This window comes from Pholcus phalangioides, unplaced genomic scaffold (assembly GCF_987345545.1).
Source record: "Pholcus phalangioides strain wild (caught in Gottingen) unplaced genomic scaffold, Ppha-v1.0 ptg000010l_1, whole genome shotgun sequence".
Lineage (NCBI taxonomy): Eukaryota > Metazoa > Arthropoda > Arachnida > Araneae > Pholcidae > Pholcus > Pholcus phalangioides.
The window spans coordinates 3,664,327-3,688,220 of NW_028301603.1; the positions used below are offsets into that span (position 1 = coordinate 3,664,327).

At 40.8% G+C, this 23,894-nt stretch overlaps 1 protein-coding gene across 1 annotated transcript; it reads left to right on the forward strand.

Annotated features, from left to right (window-relative positions):
• The first annotated feature begins 221 nt into the window (after nucleotides 1-221).
• On the forward strand, nucleotides 222-22,611 carry LOC149080762 (uncharacterized). The gene is made up of 2 exons (XM_089237366.1): nucleotides 222-570; nucleotides 21,899-22,611. Exon 2 carries the CDS (start codon nucleotides 21,919-21,921, stop codon nucleotides 22,609-22,611), a length of 693 nt encoding a protein of 230 aa, XP_089093492.1. The 5' UTR covers nucleotides 222-570; nucleotides 21,899-21,918.
• Nucleotides 22,612-23,894: the final 1,283 nt, after the last annotated feature.

Consider the following 23,894-nt stretch of genomic DNA (forward strand, 5'->3'; position numbering starts at 1 on the left):
AGGTTACGGTTCCAGACCCCCCTCCCCTTTTTTTTATATCTATTTCTTGCCGTGTTCGTAGGATAGGGGTGGTTTCTGAATTCCAATAGCCGATAGCGGAGGGTGTTGACATAAGTAATGTCTCTTTTTCACCCACACCAACTTCCTCCTCCACAGCAGAGTCTGTTCCTCCAGATGACCCTTCAGTGTGTCTCCAGATAAATATAAATAAGCGAGAGAGAGAGACCCACAATGGTTTAGGCTTGCAGTGTATTTTTTTCTTCTGTGACAGTTGTATCTTGCTTTTCACCAGAGATAGACACGCTAAAACGTTCTCCGTTCTTTTTGGCAATAATGCATAAAGCACGTTATTGAAAAAGAAGAGGAATTTTGGATTGCAGGTGGCCTGATGGAACACATGTTGGAGCAACAACAATTAATAAGTAATAGAGAATCAGATAGTTCTACAACGTCAAGTGAGGATTCCATAGAATGGGAATCCGTGAAAAATGACTAAAACTGTAGTGATAACAAGTGACATCGACGTATATGCGCTCGGGTGGATGAGCGACGGAAATTTCGGCAAGAAAAGTGAGTAAAAGAATTCTAAATTTTGCCTTATCATTTTTATTATTATTATTTGGGGCTATTCCCAAATTCAAACGTGAAAACCGGGTTAATAGGAGTTACTAAGATACTTTTCAATAAAAAAAAATGATTTCAAAAACCGCAACTTTGATTTCTGAAAGTATCGACAATGATTTTTTTTTTTCATTAGCTAATTTTTTGTTACTAACTGACTGCAATTTTTTCTACAAGCATTACGTTACACGTAAAAAATATTTTTTTCTGCGAGATTGGCGAGAATCAGCCATACCTCACCGAGGCCGCGCATCGATACATAGGTTAAGAGGCTTTCGTTGTCATAGCAACGAGTGATGCGGTTCCCTCGTAGCTTCCTCTTCACTGCAAAGTTAACCTGAAACGGACTATAGATTGCGTTGGGGGGGCGGTGGGACAAAAAGGTTGGGGAAACTATGTTCTAAACATTCACTGCGCTTGCGCATGATTTTAAAAAAGGTTGAAAATCATTCACCTTTGGCGATTTCCTTTGTTTTTTTGCCTATAATCATGGCGAGGTTGTTTGGCGCATTTCTGGCTTTTCAGCATAAAATTATTGCAATAGAAATTAGTCGACACCGTCGAAATTGAATTTTCCTCTTCCGTTTTCTGATCAAGAGCTTCTGTTCTTTCGTAAATCTTCAATTTCTTCCACATTTTTTGTAATGCTTGATACCAAGCTTGAGAAATGCCATGCTCTTTGGCAATTTCAGTTTGAGTTTATTGTTATTGTTACTATGTACACTGCGGGCCACCGTAAATGCAACACCCTGAAGGAAGCATGCAAATAATATGAAATTTACAACATGCATTAGCGGAGGTGAGATATGCAAATGATTAGAATTTCAGCGCAGACGCTCATCACGCGCGCCTGTGGCGCCACTTCAAAGCGCTATTTAAGGCTTGGAGATTTCGACGATTTGAAGTACGGTAATTGTGTTTTTCTTGTGGTTTTTTCAAAAAAACGATCATCTTTTGATCAAGTATCCGAGTTCGACAGAGGAAGGATAGTGGCCTACCGAGATTGTGGATTATCTTTCAGGGAAATCGGTAGTCGTGTTGGACGAAACCAAACAACTGTAATGCGGATATGTGATCGTTGGATGCAGGAGGGTACGACGGACTGACGTGTTCGATCGCATCCACCTCAGTGCACCACTTCACGTGATGACAAGTGTATTGTGCGTATGGCAGTGACGGATCGCTCAGCCACATCACGAACCATAGCACAGCACATTCAGTCTGTACCGCATCATCCAGTGTCTGCGCGTACCATTCGACGCCGTTTACAGCAGAGTGGTCTGTCCGCAAGACGTCCATTGCTTCGTCTACCCTTGACGCAGAACCACAGACGTCTCCGCCACCAATGGTGCGATGAAAGAAGGATGTGGACGGCACAATGGAATGAAATTGTCTTTACTGACGAGTCACGCTTCTGTCTGCAACACCACGATGGTCGGATTCGAGTCTGGAGACACCGTGGAGAGAGGATGCTGAACAGCTGCGTTATGCACCGCCACACTGGTCCTGCACCGGGTATTATGGTATGGGGCGGTATTGGATATCACTCTCGCACTCCTCTAGTACGCATTGCCGGTACTTTAAAAAGCCAGCGCTACATCTCCGAGGTGTTGGAGCCAGTTGTCCTTCCTTACCTTCAGGGCTTGCACACAGCCATATTTCAACAGGATAATGCGCGACCACACGTGGCACGCATTGCCCAAAGGTTCTTCGTCAATCGCCAGATTGAATTGCTTCCCTGGCCAGCTCGCTCTCCGGATCTTTCGCCGATAGAAAACATGTGGTCCATGGTTGCTCAACGATTGACCCAGATTACATCCCCAGCTGCCACACCAGATCAACTTTGGCAACGCGTGGAAGCTGCTTGGTCTGCTGTACCCCAAGAACACATCCAAAGTCTCTTTGAATCAATGCCGAGGCGTGTGGCAGCGGTGATCTCAAACAATGGCGGCTACTCTGGCTACTGATTTTGGCAAGAGCCACACTTCACAGAAGTCTATAAATTTAATCATTTGATGCTTGGTCAACATGTTAACTACAAAATAAATATTGTTGCGATATCTCTTGTCTTTCTTGGTGTTGCATTTTGGGTGGCCAGCAGTGTATTTACTGCATTCAAAACTTTCAATCTGTTTCACAAACAGAAATTCTTTCTTTTCGCGCAATTTTTGTTTTCTAAATTTTAAACATTGCACGAAGTCATGGCTTTTGTACAGGTTTTTTTTTTCTTTCATTTGAAAAGTTAGCGCTCTCTGTGGGCTAAACAGAGATCAAAAATAAAATATTTAAATGTACTGAAGACATTATATATAGAGGGCGCAAATTCTAGCTTTTACATAAATTTTAAGTCTTTACAAATTTTCCTTAATTTCTGAATGATTCTGATGTAAAATGGTTTACGGAAACTTGTCCCCCCCGGGATTTCTACCCCAACACTTTCATCGCCCCCAGACAGACATATGAAAATGTACAGCAAGTGAATGGGTGATTGTTCGTATGAGAGACCAAATGAATGGGTGAGTGTCCGTATGAATGACCGATAGAGTATGAGATTGAGTGACCGTATAAATGACCGATAAAGTATGCGATTGAGTGACCGTATGAATGACCGATAGAGTATGCGATTGAGTGACCAAGTGAGTGGGTAAGTTACCGACTGAGTGCGCGATTGAGTGAGTGCATGTATGAAAAAGACGCTCACTCACATACTCACTTGGTTACTTATACGGTCACCCATTCACTTGGTCACTCACTTAATCACTCATACGGTCTCTGACTTAATCACTCATACGGTCTCTTACTTAATCACTCATACGGTCTCTTACTTAATCATGCATACAATATCGTACTTAATCACATATACGGTCACTGATACGATCACTTAATCACATATACGGTCACTGATACGATCACTTAATCACATATACGGTCACTGATACGATCACTTAATCACATATACGGTCACTGATACGATCACTTAATCACAAATACGTTCTCTCATACGATCACTTAATCACAAATACGTTCTCTCATACGATCACTTAATCACAAATACGTTCTCTCATACGATCACTTAATCACAAATACGTTCTCTCATATGGTCAGTCACTTCATACTGCCAGTCATTTAATCACTCATACGGCCACTCACCACTCATTTGGCCATTCACCCTCTCACTTATTCACTCACTTAATCACTCACCCACTCACTTGGTCACTCACTTAATCCCTTATATGGTCACTCACCCCCCCCTTGGCCACACTTGATCACTCATACCGTCACTCACTTTTTTCACTCATACGGTCACTCACATTTTCACTCATACGGTTACTTACCCACTCACTCGGTCACTCATGTAATCACTCACCCGCTAATTTGACCCTTTCCAGGACGAAACGTCGGGATGAAAAATGGCGTGAGTAAAACTTCCGGGGGGTGGAAAGCGCCAGGAGATAAACGTCCCTATAACGAAATGTCGAAGGCGAATTTTTTCCATATCCCCCCGGTATACATATGGGCTAGCTGTTCAATGAGCAGACAGAAGGTTCCGCCACTTGGTGACGAGGGTAGAAAGTACCACATTGCAAATCACATTTTCCTTTCAGGATTTTTCCCGTCTCAACAAGAATCTCGATTCCTCGAAAAACCTCATAACTGCTGAAATTAAAAAAAAAAGAAAAGAAAAATATATATTAGGGGCCGTTCAAGTATTACGCAAGCAAATTTTTAGCCATTTTTGATCCCCCCCCCCCCTTGTCAGCAAAATTTCGTCATCAGCTCTGCCCCTCTGAATCCCAACTCATATTTTCATAAAGGGTGGTTGATGACGTAAGCATCATCCAAATCCCCCCTCTCCCCTTGTCATCAAAAGTCAGCAAATCGGGACCCCCCCCCCACATCGATGATGACGTAATACTTGAACGGCCCCTTCACACAAATTTTTGACGCCGTACATTTCCTAATATTTTCACGGATGAATATAAATCAGTTTGCCAGGGGAATCGCGGAATTGTGTACGGATGATGTTACATCACAACACAAACCACATTGACATGTTAAGAGGAAATGATTAATAACCCAGAAGTTTGTTTCCAAATACTGTGATATTCAAAACTGCCGATTTCAAATGATTTATTGCCTCGAATTCGATTACGTCCGGGAGGGAGGAAAAAAAAGTGAATCGATCCGTTGGAGATACACATAATGATAATATCGAGCACAGTTAATCCTTGAGTGACTGAAGAGAGAGACGTATATATCCGTTTTCTTTTTATACTTATGTATGCGTCCCGTCTGAATCCCCTCTGATGCATAATCGATAGCGGAATCGACGAGGAACAGATAATCAGCTTCAAGACCGGGACGATTAAGGCTTCCGAATAATCGATTAGTATCAGGATTGAATGCCAAACGTCACGTGACACTCGATCTGGAAGGGGTAAAAAAAAAAAAAAAAAAAATGTTAGTTTTGTTTTTATCGGATTCACGGTAAAATGAGAAATTATTTTTCATCGATTAAAAAAAAAAAGCTGGGAGTTTTAAAATTGATACGTTTCCGATAAATAATAAACAATCGATGTATCAATGAAATTATATGAAATATATTTTATTTGAATCATTTTTTGCATGTCTATTTTCTTCTGCAGATTCAGGAATGTGTTTCATTTCCCATGTGTGTTGACGTTTTTGAGTCCCTGTTGGCCGCGCCCGCGGCCCTCGTGTTAAGATTTTTGACATTAAGCTGGTAAAATTGGTAAGTAATCATTGATAGCCAGATGGGTCACAGAAAAATTGATTTGCCTGTTGGAAGTGGCGTATTTACAGCTGGGGGGGGGGGGGGCTAAGTGGGCTATGGTCCTGTAGCGGTATGTTCGGAGGAAGCGGTGAATTTAAGAATGAGTGGCTAAGAAAATTATTACATAATGGGAGAAGGGCGGCAAAATTTTGTAACCATGAATCCGCCTCTGTCCAGAGAGCGATAGACTAGGTAAGTGAGAGTTCGAAAAGCATGTGAGTGAACAAAAGAATGGGCAAGCACGTGAGTGAGCAAAAGAGTGGCCTAGAGCTATTCGAGCATGAGCGAGCGCATGAGTGGCCATAGGAGTGATGTAGAGCGTACGTGTGACCTAGTATGGGTCAGAAGGGGGGGGGGGGAAATGGAGAGAAAAAGGCTGAAAGAGTGGCCTAGAGCGTGTGCACGCATGTGAATGGCCAAAAGCGTGACCTAGGGACTGTGGTTGAGAAGCGCTGGACTACATCAATCCGTTCAAAATTCGATTAAAATTTTTATTAAAAGTTTATAATTTAATTTGGTTTATTTCACTAAACTGATTAGACGTCTTAAATCAAGTTCTTATACATAACATTTCAGATACAGACCGTATTAAAACATATTTGAATCAATATTTTGATGAAATTTTTCGACATGAGGAAACATAAGTCGATTCAACAAAAACTAGTGACGACGATATTGAACAGATTCAAGTGGGCGGCCTTTGATTCTTAATCTATTTCTGTATTTGTTTACAGTGGATGAATGAATAGAATATATTTTTAATAGCATCAATTAACATTATATACAGGGTGGTCAAAAAGTCCGTAGAAACTTTAAAAATTCATAAAGACAGGAAAAATAACCGAAATAAAAAACGGTTTGCATCGCTAGGTCACGGGAATTTAGGAAAAAAAATAACTCAAAAACAGCCGATAGGTGGTGCTTGTACGAGCGACTTTGGTGGAAATATGCAAATGAGACTATGATAAGTACTACGATAAGAACTTGCGCTCCTGATCCAGTTCACCGTCGTAAACTGTATATGTGAATAAGGATGCTGAGTACGAACGATAAAGCTTTGTTGGTGAAGTTGTTGTTATTTCCCTATGGTGGTGGTGGTCATGTGGAACACATACTGCTGTAATTAACGATTTTGAGGCATTCTGTTCGTTATTTGCGTATCTTTTCTTCCACTTGTGTACGTCATCGCCATCTATCGGCTATTTTTTGAGTTTTTCCTGTCTTAAAAAAATTTCCCGTGACCTATCGATGCTAACCCTGCAAACCTTTTATTTCGGTTATTTTTATGAATTTTTAATGTTTCTACGGACTTTACGCCCACCCTGTAGTTACCGACACTACGTTTGCTACGAATGAATTACATTTGAAAATATTCGATTAAAATCCGATCAATCGATTAATATTGTTTCTGACTAACCAGTTAAAATCTTTAATCGATTCCCAGCTCTAGTTATAACCGAGTTTGACGTTAAACAAGCAGTTTTTAGTCTCTGGAAGGTATCCATCAACGAGACCTTTTTTAACGCAAAAATGAAAACTAAAACCGAAATCATGGAGTCAAGAAAAGATCTTTGTTGAAAAAAAAAACACACACACTTTGACTTTTTCGCTCGAGAAATAAGTCATTTTAACCTCATTAATCTTTTCTTGGATTTGGCAACAGATGGGTTACAGACCAAGTTCCCCTCACTTCTTATATATTTGTCTCTCTTTTCAGCAAATTTTTTTCTTCTCTTGAGGTTCCATGGAACCAAAAACCTGACCAGGATGAAATAAAAAATGACGTTGAAGTTAATTGACCGTAAATACTTGTTCTCAAGAAAATCACCTTTCTGTTTTTTTCTTTGGGGAGTCGTGACAGGTCTTAATCTATCAACGGATTAGAATGTCTATCTTGAAGGATTACGGGGCGCGGTTGCGCCAAAATTTCTGGCTCTCATTATATTTTGTCCTCTTCCTTTTTCTTTTCTTCTTTTTTTAAATGAAAAATTATTGTTGAATGTTTCTGTTTCTCTATCTGTTTATATTCTTTCTACGGGGTCATTCAAGCATTACGTCAGCATCGAGCAGGTTGCTTACGTCATCAACCACCCTTTTTGAAGAGATTAAATATTCTAAGCTGCTGACAAAATTTTGCTGACAGGGGGATGGGGGGAAGGGGTCAGTATTTTGCTGACTTTTGCTGACAAGAGGGGGGGGGGAATCAAAAATGGCTAAAAATCCGCTTACGTAATACTTACTTGAATGGCCCCTATATATTGTAAGTTTCCCCCGCAGATTCCGTGGAATTTTTGAAGGTTTTGACTAAATTCTTCGTAACTTACTGATATTAAGTCTTTATTTTTGTAGCTTTTCTGCTCGATTGATTGTTTTTCTTTCCCACCGTGTGGAAAATCTATATATATAAAATTGATTTTCTGTCTGTCTGTGTGTGTGTGTGTGTGTGTGTGTGTGTGTGTGTGTGTGTGTGTGTGTATGTTCTCTATACAAATCTACAATTTTAGATCGATCGTCACCAAATTTTGCATGTATACCACACGGGACCCGACTTGAACGATAGGCTACTTTAAAATTTCGTCAGAGCAGGGCAAGTGCCCCAAACGGGCAAAAAACTGTCCGGCAATAATGGTTTTTGGGCCTCAACAATCACTTTCCGAACGTTTACTTTGGTTACCGTGGTTCCCTAGCAATGCGTTTCAGATGTGTATATGTGCCTTTACAATGGTTTGTCACTTCTCTAATCCTATTACCACATGTATAATAGTTTATGCCTTTATAATGGTTTGCCACTTTTTCAATCCTCCCAGTAATGAGATTTTTTGAATAGATGCTATAATCATTATATCAGCATCACTTTGAGGGTCAGGCAAAGGATGATCCCCATAGAAATCAGTGTTAAAATTGCCGATTTCACTGTAGAAATGCGAAAATTTGGTGGGGTTTTCCGCCACATCAGTAATTTTAAAAATTTTATTGAATTCTATATTTTTGAAATATTGAGTTCGCTTAGACATATACGAAGCCCAGGAGATTAAATAGGAAGTAATTAGTCCCGGACCTACTTTCGAGTTGGATATTCATGCAATAACATTGATTTTAACTTTTTATTTACATCTTCTCAAGCGTGAAAATCAATGTCTTCGTATTCTCTTTTAATATTCAACTGCATAAATTTATATAGTTTAGGATGTTTTAAAATTAATTATGGGCCCATAAAGTACATCGAAGAAATTCCACAGCTTTAACTAAGCATTTTTGGAAGCTAAAACCGGCAGATGGGTAACTTGAAGTTTAAAAGCGGGGGCGGGGGGGGGGGAATCGAAATACTTAGCGCCCTTAAAAAAGGGAAAAAAAAAACATACTCATTTCTACGTTTCTTTAAATCTAGATTTGTTTCTTTCATGAGTCGCGCTGGAAGTCGCCATATTGGTTAAATTAGACACGGTTTGCATGTTCCTCAAAGAAAGAGGGAAGTATCACGTGATCCAAAAAAGCCTCATTGAAGAAAACCCGGGCAGCGCCGGGTATTATAGCTAGTAGTCCATAAAATCAAACTGTGGTAATATTTGTTGCCAACTTATTTTGTTTTTTTACTTCTTCGCGTTTCGGGGGTAGTGTCAGTATATTGACGGGTGCCACATTGGTCTGAGTAGTGTCAGTATACTGAAATTACTCAAGACCTATATAGCGCCGTTCTGGTAGACGTATTTCATTGTAACTTGGTATATACGCTATATGGACTATGATTAAATGTAAAATTGCAATAATAAAGCGACTTTCCTTTTCACCTGGTGGTAGAAAATTCAATTTTTTTTTTAAATTTCGTAAATCTCCCATGGCCTCATTAACATATCCTAGAAATTTGGATCTATTCGGTTTTGAGGAAAAACTACTCAAGGGAACTTTAATTGTAATCACCCTGTATATTCATCTCACATATCTGTCACACATATACGTACTTTTTTGGGGGAGGGCACTGCGTTTTGACTTGCAGTGTCCATCCATTTCCGTGATTGACAATTTTAGCGATAGTTTGCAACTTTACTTGCCTTTGACAAGTTTTTAGTATGTGATTAGCAACTATACCTGACTTTGACATTTTTTTTCAGCTGTAATCGGCAAATTCAATTGGCTGTTATTGGCTTAATTTAAGCTGTATTGGTCTTTTCTGGCGAGATACCGTATTTTTATAAAAGAAATATGATCAGCGTAGGCATTTATCGCGTATTTTGTGCGTATTGATACTTTTATTCAGGGAAAAACTTTCGCGGACTGGATAAAACCCGTTGGCGAGCTGCATTTGGCCCACGGGCTGAAGGTTGAGCACTCCTGATACACAGATTTGAAAAAAACTTCATTCGTTATTGAAAAAAATTACAATCCAATTTTATTTTATACAAAAATTGCCACGTTTTTAAGACAAATAAATTACACTGGTCGAATGGTCGACGCGTTTCGGCTCTTCAATGGAGAGCCGTCATCAGGACCTCGTGGTCAGAACTCACACGAATGAAGAGTGATGTTTACGTCTGGTCGTCCGAAGAGTTCGCCTTTGTATTTGCTGCGTCCGAGTGGTCTTTGGATGCGAATTGGGGAGCCATCTGTTGTAAAGTGTTGAAAGTTTTTTCACGACTGAGGTTAATAAAGCCTGTCCAAGCTGACGAAATAGGTGGTGTGTTTCTTCCATCATTAACGAGGAAATTCTGGCATGTTCTGATGAAGTATCCCTCGAGAAAATTCAATTCCGAATTGTGTGTTGCTTTTTTAAAAACAAATGCTTTGTCAAAATCAAAATGATGTGAATGTTGCCAGCAGTGTTGGGCAATAGCCGAATTATCCGTCCGTCCCTTCTCAACATGCTTTCGGTGTTCGAGAACTCGAATATTTAGATTTCTTCTAGTTTGTCCAATATATCCATTTTCACAATTCTTGCATGGGATGAAGTAGATACCAGATTCTTTGGAGGGTGAGATAGGATCTTTCAGATGGGAAAAGGTGAGTATATTTGTTGGCTGGAATATTGTATGGAAGTCAAATTTCTTGAAGATAGAAGAGATCATGAAACTTGAAGAAACGAATGGAAGAACAACGGTATTAGAAAACTGTTTTGAGTCAGCTGGGAGCAGGTTCGTGGTGCATGTCTGGGTCATTTTTCTGAGGACCTTGTCGATGATAAAAGGTGAAAAACCCCGATTAGAAGCGATGTCACGAAGGATATTGAAGGATATTTGACTTCCATACAATATTCCAGCCAACAAATATACTCACCTTTTCCCATCTGAAAGATCCTATCTCACCCTCCAAAGAATCTGGTATCTACTTCATCCCATGCAAGAATTGTGAAAATGGATATATTGGACAAACTAGAAGAAATCTAAATATCCGAGTTCTCGAACACCGAAAGCATGTTGAGAAGGGACGGACGGATAATTCGGCTATTGCCCAACACTGCTGGCAACATTCACATCATTTTGATTTTGACAAAGCATTTGTTTTTAAAAAAGCAACACACAATTCGGAATTGAATTTTCTCGAGGGATACTTCATCAGAACATGCCAGAATTTCCTCGTTAATGATGGAAGAAACACACCACCTATTTCGTCAGCTTGGACAGGCTTTATTAACCTCAGTCGTGAAAAAAATTTCAACACTTTACAACAGATGGCTCCCCAATTCGCATCCAAAGACCACTCGGACGCAGCAAATACAAAGGCGAACTCTTCGAACGACCAGACGTAAACATCACTCTTCATTCGTGTGAGTTCTGACCACGAGGTCCTGATGACGGCTCTCCATTGAAGAGCCGAAACGCGTCGACCATTCGACCAATTGAATTTATTTGTCTTAAAAACGTGGCAATTTTTGTATAAATTAAAACCAGGCAAAGTTACTCATTTTTTTTGTGATAACATTCCCAGATTATTTAAGTGATAAACGGTGGTGTCAAAAATGGGGCTAAAAATTTGCTTACGTCATACTTAAACGGTCCCCTAGACAAAATCTAATGCAATCGGTTACGACCGACCGACTTAATTTCTCGAAGATTTATTCTAGAAAATTATAACTACAGTCAGACTCGGTTGTAACGACACCTCGGCTATAACGTCAGTAACTGGCGGTCCGGGCGGATTCCTATAGAGAATAATGTTAATGAATAATGTCACATCTGCTTCCATTTATTTTTATCGGGTTTTCCCCCCGCAAGAAAATTTTCAAGTTAGAGCTCATGGCATCGAGGCAATGTTTGTTTGTTGGAGTTCTATTGGAGTCTAATACTGAGAAGCAGATTTATCGCATGTTTGGCGCTTCGTCTTGCTCATTGACATGATCCGTATTGGCCTAATTTCGCCATTCCTGACTTCTGTTTTACCTTAAATTATCCCGTTTTCCGAACAAAGTTTGCTTTGTTTCCTAATCTTTACTAGAATCAGAGATGAAAGTAATTTGTGTGTTCATAAGCATATCTCAGTCACCTTTCCTTGGGCATTTTACCTGTTGGAACCTTGTATTTGTATTTATTTACAAATTGTGTTAAAATGAATATAACTATAAATATTCATCTCATTTGTCAAGTCCAATTTTTCCCGTGAAATAAATTTTAAATCGCTGCAGACTCTTGCTGTAGCACAGCATTTCTCGCCAAGGGTTATTTATGAGCAATATTTGGCAATTTCACCGACAGTTGGCGATAGTTTTGGTCAGAAATGACGATGTCCTATATTTATGATCCCAGTTTCCCGTATTTTCCTCGATCAAATCGCTCACCCCGAATGATAAAGAAGTATAAATTTCATGCAAAATACAGTATATGATATTGTCCCTGATTATATTTTTTGCCAAAAAAAAGACGAAAACATCAACGCGACGTGTGTAACTACACCCCGGTTATAGCGACCGAATTTCGCGGAATCTCCAACGTCGTTCTAACCGAGTTTGACTGTATTTTAAAAATACTTATCATCATTGAATATCAATGAATATCTTCAGAGAGAGTATTTCTTGTCCTCTCTTATGTATTCTCTACAAAGAAAGAAAGAATAGAGGATTTTCTCTTATAAAAATCACGAAAGAAGGGAAAAATATCGCGTGAGAGAGACAAATGGATAGGGAAAAATATCAAAGGGAAAAGTTTTTTCTTCCCTCTTTAGTTCCGTATGATGGATGATTTTTTGAGCTTTGCAAGGATTTTTCTTTCAGCCAGTGATATAGGTGGGTGGTTTAAGAGGAAAAAAAAGGGGCAAAGGAGGGGCCCCGGGTACCCTTTTCTTTTCCCATTTATGAAATATGGGAAATAAATTGCCTTCTCAGAAAAGAAAAGAAAAAACTGAAGATATTCCGTTTTCTCTTGTTTTCGTCCCTCGATTCGGATTCCGAAAAGGCATTTTCCGGTTTTGGAAAAATGAACGAATTGATCTCTTTCAGCTTCTTTCTTTCAAACCGAGCACAACTCAGGTCTATCACCATCTATGTGGGCGATTTACTACCTTAGTGAGTTGTGCCGGAAGTGTAACTGTGTGTGTACCTAACAGTCTGAACGCGTATGTAGTGTTCTGTTTGATTTTCAGTGCCGCCATCTACATTTCAGAAGTGAAGTGAGTGATGTGATATGATTGAATTTCATTTGTAGGTCTGTTGCTCTGTGTGGCGAGACTTTTGAAAGGGGAGATCGGCTCGCATTCGTGCCTTGAAGTTGGGAACCACAAGTATACCAACTTCAGCCGACCACCACTATGGCGACGGTGGGGTTCGAACCCGGATGTGAGTCCGTCACTATGACCACTCGACCACCATAGCGGCTGTGTCTTGGACCAGTAGGTTCTTTCCGTCGACCACATATCTGTATATGTCGTAGTTGGCATTTTTGAAGTATGCTGACCATGAGACAAGTCGTTTGGCTCTGTACTGGTCCAGGGTGTTGGCCATGGTTGCTAGTAGTGCCTTGTCAGTCGGTAGCTACTGAGTTATACTTTTTCATAGCCTGTAAGTAGTTTGCAAGGAGAATCGCTTTGAGTTTGAGACATTCCAAATGTCATAGTGAAGGACTGTATAGATTTCAAAGTCACGTACCTGCGAATAGGTGTTTGTAGTCAGTTCTTGGGTACAGCAGGCTGTGCTCTAATCCGACGATAAGTCCCACGGCGATAGCGTGTTGTGAAAGGTATCCTGCGTCTCCGGTAATAGTAACCTGCGAGTTCTCGTCCGATATGTTGTTAGAGTCCGCCTGTGTACCCGGCCAATCCGACGTATTGGGTACCGGCAGGTGGAGTAGTGTCTGCGTCTCCACATGCTTGGCTCTTGGATGAATATATACACTTGAAAGGTAATTATTTGAAGAAAAAAGGAATACGAGAAGGAATTTTATGAGAGTGAAATAGAACTTATGCAGTGTAATTATTTCTTCAAATAATAACCTTTTAAGTATGTATTTTTGAATGAACAAGTGAGCACAGCACAGCTCTTTTGTCATTCGAAAAGCAATTTTTGCTACTTCTTCATTCTATATCTTCAAATATTCTCTGAGATATGGCAGTTAAATATTCTCTGAGATATGGCAGTTAAATATTCTCTGAGATATGGCAGTTAAATATTCTCTGAGATATGGCAGTTAAATATTCTCTGAGATATGGCAGTTTTTGTGAAGCAATACGTTGATTTTGCCAAAAAATTCAATATATTGTTTCCTAACAGCTGTAAAATATTAAATTCTGAACATATAGTTGAGACCCTAGATCATCGGTTCTTAACCGGTGCTCCGCGGAATCCTTGGGGCTCCTTGTGCACTCTCCAGGGGCTCCGCGGCCGCTCGAGGAAAATAAAAAGAAACAGCAAAATTTAAAAAAATAATTAAAAATATTTTTAATTATTAGTAGTATAAATAGTAAAAATAAATCAGTAACTTTGATGAATAGTTAAAAAATTGGCCTATGGTGCAATGATATAGAGCAGCGGTTCTCAACCTTTTTTTGACTCGCGGAGACCTTTTAAGTAAAAAATTCTGTGGCGGAGCCCCGTAGGCCAATTTTTGGCCGAGGTGGTCGAGTGGTCATAGTGACGGACTCGCATCGCGGGAACCCGGGTTCGAACCCCACCGTCACCACAGTGGTGGTCGGCTGAAGTTGGTTTTCTGTGGTTCTCAACTTCAAGGAGCAAATGCGAGCCGATCTCCCCGTTAAAAAGTCTCGCCACAGAGAGCAACAGTCCTACAAACAGTACAAATATTCAGTCATTACACTTCACTCACTTCACTTCTGAGATATAGATGGCAGCACTAAAAAAATCACACACAACACTAGATACGCACTCAGACTGTTAGGTACACATACTTACATTTCCGGCACAACTCACTAGGTAGTAAATTGCCCATGGCGATAGACCTGAGTTGTGCTCGGCTCAAAAAAAAAAAAGACTTGGAATTCTGGGGGGGCACGGTCATTATTGTTGGGGGGCACGATGATGATGTCAATTCATATATACATTAGATCTGTCCACTTGGGCCCCCCCCCCTGTATCTCCGTCCATGCATTGCACAGCTAATGTTACCTGGAACGCTGTTGAAAACTTTCATGGGCTTATCTTGCGTAATTTTTGAGAAATTGCGTTTAGCGTGGAATGAAGTAACGAAAAAAAAAAAAGAAATGAATCTTCAAAGAAAAGTTTGGAAATTGTTTGTTGCCTTTCAAATCTTGGTCCAGATGATTTTAGTAGCGCCCGAGTGGCAAAGATGCTCGTCTTCCACTATGAAGGTCCGTCATGATCCATGGGTTCGAATCCGGGCATAAAACATCAGAAGCAAGTTCTTCCCCTGCCGAACCTAGGGCGACCACCGATGGATGGAGCCTTCATTTCCCACCCAACTCCACTGGTTGGAAATTGCTGTATGGCGATATATGACCGGAGTTGGTGTGCGGTGAAGTAGATGATTTTAGTCAGCCACATATAACTTTGGCTTTATTTATCTCGCATGTATAAAAATAAAACAGTTTTGGATTGTGTGTAAAACATCACTCAAAACGTATGATTTCTGGACACATTTTGAGTATTTTTTTAATATGGAACGATTCTTCTATGACGGACGATTGATGAGATAAAGGACACATCAGGACCCTGTGGGGGCATTCAAGTATTACGTCAGCATCGATGGGGGAGGGGGGGGGTTTCCGATTTGCTGACTTTTGATGACAAGGGGGGGGGGGTTAATATGATGCTTACGTCATCAACCAACCTTTATGAAAATATGAAATATTCTTGATGGCATCTTACTCATACGCCAAATACGAGAAAAATCTTTCGCTAGTTTGTGGGCACCTGAACTAACATTCTCCCCAATGATAAAAAATTCCCTACAGAGCCACTTCAGCGATCTCTAAATGTTTCACGGATCCTTCAAGTGCTCTGGAAATTTTTCCGGGCCGCTTAAGTGCTCTGGAACTGTGCAGCGTATCATTCAAGTGATCCATAATTATGACGGGGATTACTTAAGTAATCTGAGAATGTGCTCCGTGGGTACCTTGAGTGATGTGGAAGTGACCTTTGAGGCCTACTTCAGTAATCTGAAAATGTGCCACGGGTCATTTAAATGCTCTGAAATTGTTCCACGGGTCATTTAAGAGATTTGTAAAAATGTGCAGCTTAGTTCATTTTTAGAAAATTGGGTTTGAGGGGGCAGGCCACATCAGATAACCCCCAGGGCCACAATTGGTCCGCGGGTGAAGGGTTTGCCATACATGGCTTAAAGGGTGGAGCGCAATGAATTTCTTAAAGAGAAATTTTGTGTTCTTACCTTTCAAATAGCATTGAAATTAACAAAAAAAAAATCGACTATATAATTACATATATAAAAAGGTATTTTCTTTCAAAATTTTAATTTTTAAAAAATTTTTTTTACATTAAAAAAATTTTTTTTTTCTTCTACCCTTTACTAGAAATATTTTTAAAATACTTAAATATAAACTGCTGGCAGGCATTGTATATGCTAATGTTATCCACTAAAACGAAGTTTTTTGTTAGACAAGGAAAATTTTTTTCGAACGAAGTTTCCAATATATCGAAACTTTGTGTGTCTTTCTTTCAACACTATGGTGTTACATATTTTAACACGAGGATTCTGCGTTAAAATTTTTTGTGCCACAAAATATGGGTACATTTTGATGATTTTTTAAAAGAGTTGCATGTTGATGAAGTTAAATATCAAGGAAAAAATAACCAACAATATTAAAATCCTAAAAGCTCATGTTAAATTGTATAAAAGTATTCATAGTATCCGCGAAAAAAAATTGAGTACCTAAAGTGAATAGAAAGTTGTTAAATCTTCCTTAGAGGAGATTTTTCCCATAGAAAAGCATGGGAAGAAAAGATTCCTATTACCACCAACCCCCTCAAGAAAGGGGCGTTTTAAGTATTACGTCAGTAAATTTTTAGCCATTTTTTTCGGAACGTTTACTTTGGTTACCGTGGTTCCCAACAATGCGTTTCAGACATGCACAAGCACACGCCTTTACAATGGTTTGTCACTTCTTTGATGCTGCCATTATAACAGTTTAATCTTTTATAATGGTTTGTCACTTTTCCAATCCTCCCAGTAATTGAAGAAAACCCAGGAAGTGCCGGGTATTTTTGCTAGTCTATATACAGGGTGTCCTGTAAGTGCTAATGCAGACTTTATCTCATCAACCACCCATCGTAGAGGTATAGTTTCAATTTAAAAAATGCTTAAAAGGCGTATGAATGATATTCGCTGCACAAGCTGGACATATGACGTCACTAACAACAGAGAACAACAACTACGACGACAAAACTGAGATTAAAAATGTTCAACGCCAGCTGATGAACTCAATGCTTGCCTAAAATCATCAATACTCTGGCACGAAGTAAAAAAATTAATCATTATCTACCGACATGCGAGTTCAACTGCAAAATGACTCGTCACTGCTATCATTTTCACATCAGATCATCATACTTGGCAATGGAAGAATTCCCGTAGACCCAAGCACTGGACTGATTACGTTCTCAAATGGATTTTGCCAGTTGTTAAACCCAGTTCAAGAACTTGTAGACAAAGTCTTCCCAAACATTCAACAAAATCACCGAAACCATGAGTGGCTTTGTGAGAGGGAGCGATTCTGGCACCGAAAAATGGCAGCGTGAACAAGATCAACGAAAAAATCCTAAAAATTATTCCGGGAGACTCCAAATCTTACAAATCGGTTGACACTGTCACAGACACAGAGCTGACAGTTCTGTATCCTGCAGAATTTCTGAACTCTTTGGATATTCCGGGTGTGCCACCACACAATTTGACCCTCAAAGTCGGAGCACCTATAATGCTTTTAAAAAATATGGAGACACCGAGACTCTGCAATAGCACCAGACTCTGCGTGAAGAAATTGCAGAATTACATCATCGAAGCAACGATATTAAATGGATGTGCCAAAGGAGACGTCTTCATTCCACGTATCCCAATTATCACCGAAGAAACGCCATTCACTTTCAAGCGACTCGATTCCCGATTGGTTTAGCTTTAGCCATGACAATCAACAAAGCGCAAGGCCAGTCGTTAGCAGTGGAAGGTATCAACCTACTTGAGTCCTGTTTTTCACATGGATAGCTTTTCGTCGCCTGTACATGTTACTGCCAAAGTCCGAATCGCGGCCGATCTGAGACTGGGATAGCCAATTCACGAATGGGCCGAGAGTTTTGGCCAAAGTCCGTCTGAATTGTAGAAATGATTCGGGCATAGACCGGCTATTTCACAAAGTGGCTGGAGATCCCTTGCCAATGCTTGATGTGCTGATGTCAGGAACAGGAAATCGTTGAGCTCGATATTCACAATTGATCTTGAACAATATTTGACAGTTAGTCTATTGAACATTTTGCCCAATTCATGTAGTCGCTACGTAATTTTCGATTTGATTTTCAATTTAATTTTAAATATAATACATAGTATACTAATTTGTAACATCTACACACCAGATGAAAAAACAAAAAATATTGTGTATCCACAACCGACTGCCTGAAGTTTTTAATTAAAATATTTAGAAATAAAAGTAATTTTTTCTCACTTGATGCAGAAATTTGTTTGATTAAGAAATAACTAACAAGCTATACATATATAATTTTTTTACGGGGCGAGCAACGTCACCGGGTATCAGCTAGTATCTTCATAAAGGGTGGTTGATGACGTAAGCACCATCGAAACACCCCCCCCCCCACTTTTCATCAAAAGTCAGCAAATCGGAAACTCCCCTGACGCGCTGACTTCATACTTGAATGACCCCTAACACATGTTTCGAGCTTTTCATTGACTCATTTTTGTTTCCCAATAATTTCCCGGAATTTCACACTCCAGATTGAAAAAAAAAAAATACCTCATCAGAAAACAACACAACAATCATCACCACGAGCCCGCCAAGAAAAATCATTTGAACAAAACACAAACAGCTTCACATTTGTCGGGATTACGACGCATTCTTACGTTAATCGAGTGATTTTTATCAATCGCTTTCTACGTATTTTCCCGAATATCCGGACACAATTCATAAGTATTCCTGACGAAGAGGGGGGGCATCACAAAAAAAGGAACCAAAAGGTAAGCATAATAATATAATGCTGTAATAATATTTCTTCGATTCCCAGTACCACTGACAGGACCCGATTCCCAGATCATAAAATACCGAAGCCCCGTAAATAAATGGCCGCGACCCCCCCAAAATCGATTGAAAGCGCATCGATTTCCAAGAATAAAATAAATAAATAAATTGAAGGAATTTAGTGAAAATTCTAAGAAAAATATAAATCTTCATCTTCTTTTATTATTATTTCTTCTTTTGTTGAAAAAGTGAGAAACGGATTTACTTTCAGTGACAAGTTCTATCGTCCCTTGTATTTATATTTGCTATAAAAGAAAAATATAAATAAATATTTTTACTCTCATTTTATTCAATGGCGTATTTTGAGAATTATTTTATTCCTTTTTTCGTTTTGACGTCGTTTATTTCACTTTGATCCTTGGAAAAGCCGTGATATGTCTTCTCGAGATCGTTCCCGTCTTCAGGAAAAAAAGAAATAAACGCCAAATGTGTCGTGAAAGTTATGAATGTGTCGTGTTCAGTGGCGTAACCTTTTTTAGACTAAGTCGGCCTTTTTTTTTCTATTTCTGGTAAACACACATCATTTATTTATATTTTAAATTTCCACGCTCTTGATGGGTTTATTATGAGGTGGAATTAAGGTAGATTATTACGAGGTTTTCTGCTGTTATATTAACGAATGATAGGCCTGAGCTGTTGTCGGTCTTTGTTGTTATATTAACCAAAAGCATATTTGTGCGGGGTCTTGGCGCTCTATAAGCCTAGCCCGACAAGTTCGAAGAGGCGGTAAATTTGAGGAATGAGTGAGGATGATGAGTGGTCAGGAAAATTAGTAGGGCGGAAAAGTTTGTATAGCCCCCAGGTGATAACACTATGAAACCGCCTCTGCTTAGTGTGACAGAGAGACTAGACCAGTGAGTGACCAAAAGAGTGGCCTGGAGTATGTGTAAGCATGTGCGTGATCAAAACAGTGAGTAAGCGAGTAAGCATGTGCGTGATCAAAACAGCGAGTAAGCATGTGCGTGATCAAAACAGCGAGTAAGCATGTGCGTGATCAAAACAGTGAGTAAGCATGTGCGTGATCAAAACAGCGAGTAAGCATGTGCGTGATCAAAACAGCGAGTAAGCATGTGCGTGATCAAAACAGCGAGTAAGCATGTGCGTGATCAAAACAGTGAGTAAGCGAGTAAGCATGTGCGTGATCAAAACTGTGTGTGAGCATGTGCATGATCAAATCACTATGAAATGTGTGATTGACCGAAATACTGACCTATAGAGTGAGGGAAGCAGGCCGGTGAGTGACCAGAAGTGGGACTTCGACAGCGAGGGACCAGCTCAAGGAGTAATCGAAAGAGTGCTCAATGATCAAAAGAGTGACGTCGAGAGCGAAGGACAGGTCAGTGAGAGACCAAAAGAGTAAATTGGAAAACCATGGGACTGACGTGAGCTCCAGCCGTCGGGCCCGGGATAATTCTGATCTTTTTTTCTTTCCAGGATATAAATCCATTATAAAAAGGGCAAGTCTAGCCTGAGGGCTCTCAAAAGATCCAAGCCTAGGGCCCTGCTCCAGAATGTGAGGGCCATGTTAGAAACAGAAGCGTATTTACAGAGAAGAGGGGTGCTACCGCTGGCTATATAGCCAAGCACGTGCAAGCATGTGAATGACCAAAACTGTGTGAAAGCATGTGAATGACCAAAACTGTGAAAGCATGGGGAGACTGAAACAGTGTGAAAGCATGTGAATGACCAAAACTGTGAAAGCATGGGGAGACTGAAACAGTGTGCAAGCATGTGAGAATGGGTGATCATGAGAGTGACCAAAAGAGTACGTAATCATGTGAGTGACCAAAAGAGTACGTAATCATGTGAGTGACCAAAAGAGTACGTAATCATGTGAGTGACCAAAAGAGTACGTAATCATGTGAGTGACCAAAAGAGTACGCAAGCATGTGAGCAACCAAAAGAGTACGCAAGCATGTGAGTGACCAAAAGAATGACCTACAGAGTGAGGAGACCATGTCGGCGAATGACCAAAAGAGTGACCTAGAGAGTTTGAGTGACGTAGAGAGCAAGAGACCGGGCATTGGTGTACGCAAAGGGGAGGGGGGGATTATGGTTCTAACCCTCCTCCCAAGTCAAGATTATGGTGTTACGTAGGAGGAAAAAATATTAACCTTCTCCCCCCCCCTTTCAGAAGAAAAAAAAAGAATAACCCCCCCCCCCTCGAGAAAATTCTGCGTACGCCTATGAGACCAGGTCAGTGAAAGACCAAAACAGTGACCTAGAGCGTGTGCCAGCATGTCAATAACCAAAAAAGTTACTTGGAGGCCGAGGGACCAACTCAGTGAATGATCAAAAGCATGAGACCTACAGCCTGTGAAAGCATGTAAATGGCCAAAAGAGTGACTTGGAGACACAGGCATATTTACAGGCGGTGAGCCAGGCGAGTTGAAGCGGAGGGCGGCGAATTCGAGGAACGTGAGTAGTCAAGAAAATTAGACTGGAATGAGAGAAGGGCAGCAAAAGTCGTGTAGCCCACAGGTGGTAAAACAAAACCGAGGCATTTTTCGGGACATTGCAGCATGAAATTGTTGCGGTTCCCAAATTCGAGGCGCAAATGCTTGCCGCATGTTGTCGCTTCCCAGTGGACGACCGGCCTTAATCTTCCAATGCCCTTTGGGCATGTTTCTTAGTAGACGAATCGACCGAAACCGTGAGCAACGGGTGAGTCTCTTGATTGCCTAAGTGACAGAAACAGGTTGAATATAACCGAGGCGCGTACACGATCCACATACAAACGGAATTGATATTGATTTTGTACTGATCTTCGAACCTCTGTATATTAAAGTTATTCAAATATTCACGGTGTTGATTAACACTCTCTCTTTTATTCAGGATTATAATACCTAGTCGCGATGTTGAAACCGGCTTCCAGCAGCCCTGACTGCTCCGGAACGGAAAACGAAGACGCCACTTCCCAGCTTGAAACGACCGAAGAGGAACAGACCGACTTATGCTCGGAAGGGCCGAGCTCTCACGAGTCCGGATCCGAAGGACCGACGGACGACGATACTTTCTACAAGACCTGCATCAGTGAATCGATCTATAGGGTCGATTTCGGATCGATCGGCGATGCAGATGGATCCGCCGTCGATAGCGTGCTCTACCAATCCCTCGACGTCGACGACAATGATATGCATCTCCAGCTCGAGAATCGTCAGATGATAGTGACGAGTTTCGGCACAGGTCGGCGACCCGATGACCTCTGCCTCGAACATTCCACGAGTGACGCGAGCGTCAGCACTGAGTACAGTGCGGGACAGGCTAGTGACCCAATCACCAGCGAATGTGACGAAGCGGGGAACGACCGCCAGGTTTTCGGCGACCCTCCCGAGGGGATGAAAATGGATCAAGACAGTGATACAGACAGTGTGAGTAATTATTCGATTAATTTAACCCTACATTCTAACTCGTACCCATACTGCTTGGAGATTCAATTCATGGTCGACACTGTTGAAGAGAATGAAACGTGCATAATTCCCAGCAACAACAAAAAACTGACTCCACAGGGCAGTGTTTCTAAAAGTGTGCCCTTACGGAGATCGTAAGGGCGTCACCAACCTTTGACCTGCAGATATTGATTTGTTCACCTATTTATGCTTCGAAGTGATTCTTCGGGGATCCGGAGATGAATCATGAATGGGGAAAAAAGAGCCACGGGTGACAAAAGTTTTTGAGAACCACTGCCACAAGGAATATAAGCTGGTTATATAAAAAGGATGTGGCTCATGGTGGAGAAATATGATGTCCATGCTATAGAAGGCCCCCCGCCCCGGAGGTAAAAGGTGGCGAAAAGATTCCATAGAGCATGCATAATGAGATTCATTACAGAGAGAGATCTGTTGACAATAAACAACACATGTCCCGGTAGAAAAAGGGCACCCTCGAATTTAAATACATGTTCTGCATCGGTTTTGTCATGTTCTTTTACTCTGTTAGGAGATCCTAAAATATTATGCGGGGGGATGTTTTCCTATGTGTTACATGGCTATCGAAGCACCACCGACGTCGATTAACACCACACAAAAGATATTAGTGCGGTATTTGACCGAACCCATCATCACATTATCTCATGAGACTCATGTCCAGGTAATGTGCTGGCTATTGCTCTTTGATAAGGATGATACCATAGCCATGGCCTCCACATTTTAGAGCAGGACCCCTAGGCTGGGATCTTTTGCGGGCCCCCCCCCTCCCGACCAGACTTTCACGGGGCCCTTTATGGTGAATTAATAGCGTGAAAAGCAAAAAAATTGTGGAAATTGCCCCGGGCCCCAGGGCTGGAGCCTTGTCAGCCCATCCCTTGTGGGGGCCATGTGACCATAGCTTTCCAATAACTCAGTTATGTCATATGTCCCGAGTGGATTAGTGGTCTATGCACACAAATTTGAGAGCAATAACTCCAAGAAGAGAACATTCAGAACATATTCAGAAAAAAAAAAAATGCTTTTCTGCCATGGGGCGGACCGTGGCGCAACGATATTCAGCATCGCTACTTTTTTTTCCGTAATAGTGATCAGTGGTGATGTTCTCAGGTGAAACCCAGTTTAACCATGAAGAGCTATTCTGGCCATTAAATAGTGGAGCGAGGGCAAGAGACGCGTCAAAACAGCAACGTGTTATGCGTACAATAAGTTATCCGTTAAGCTGGGTTTTCCTAGGAATAGGTTTCTTGCGCCGCGTGAACCGAATTAGACTATTTCGCGCCGGCAGAAACGGGTTACATAATTACGCTACGCGTTTGTATTTTCCTAGCGTGGTGCATCAGATCAGGGGGTCTATTACGCTCATGTCGTTATGCCCGCGTTTCAAACGTGTTTGGGGTTTGCGG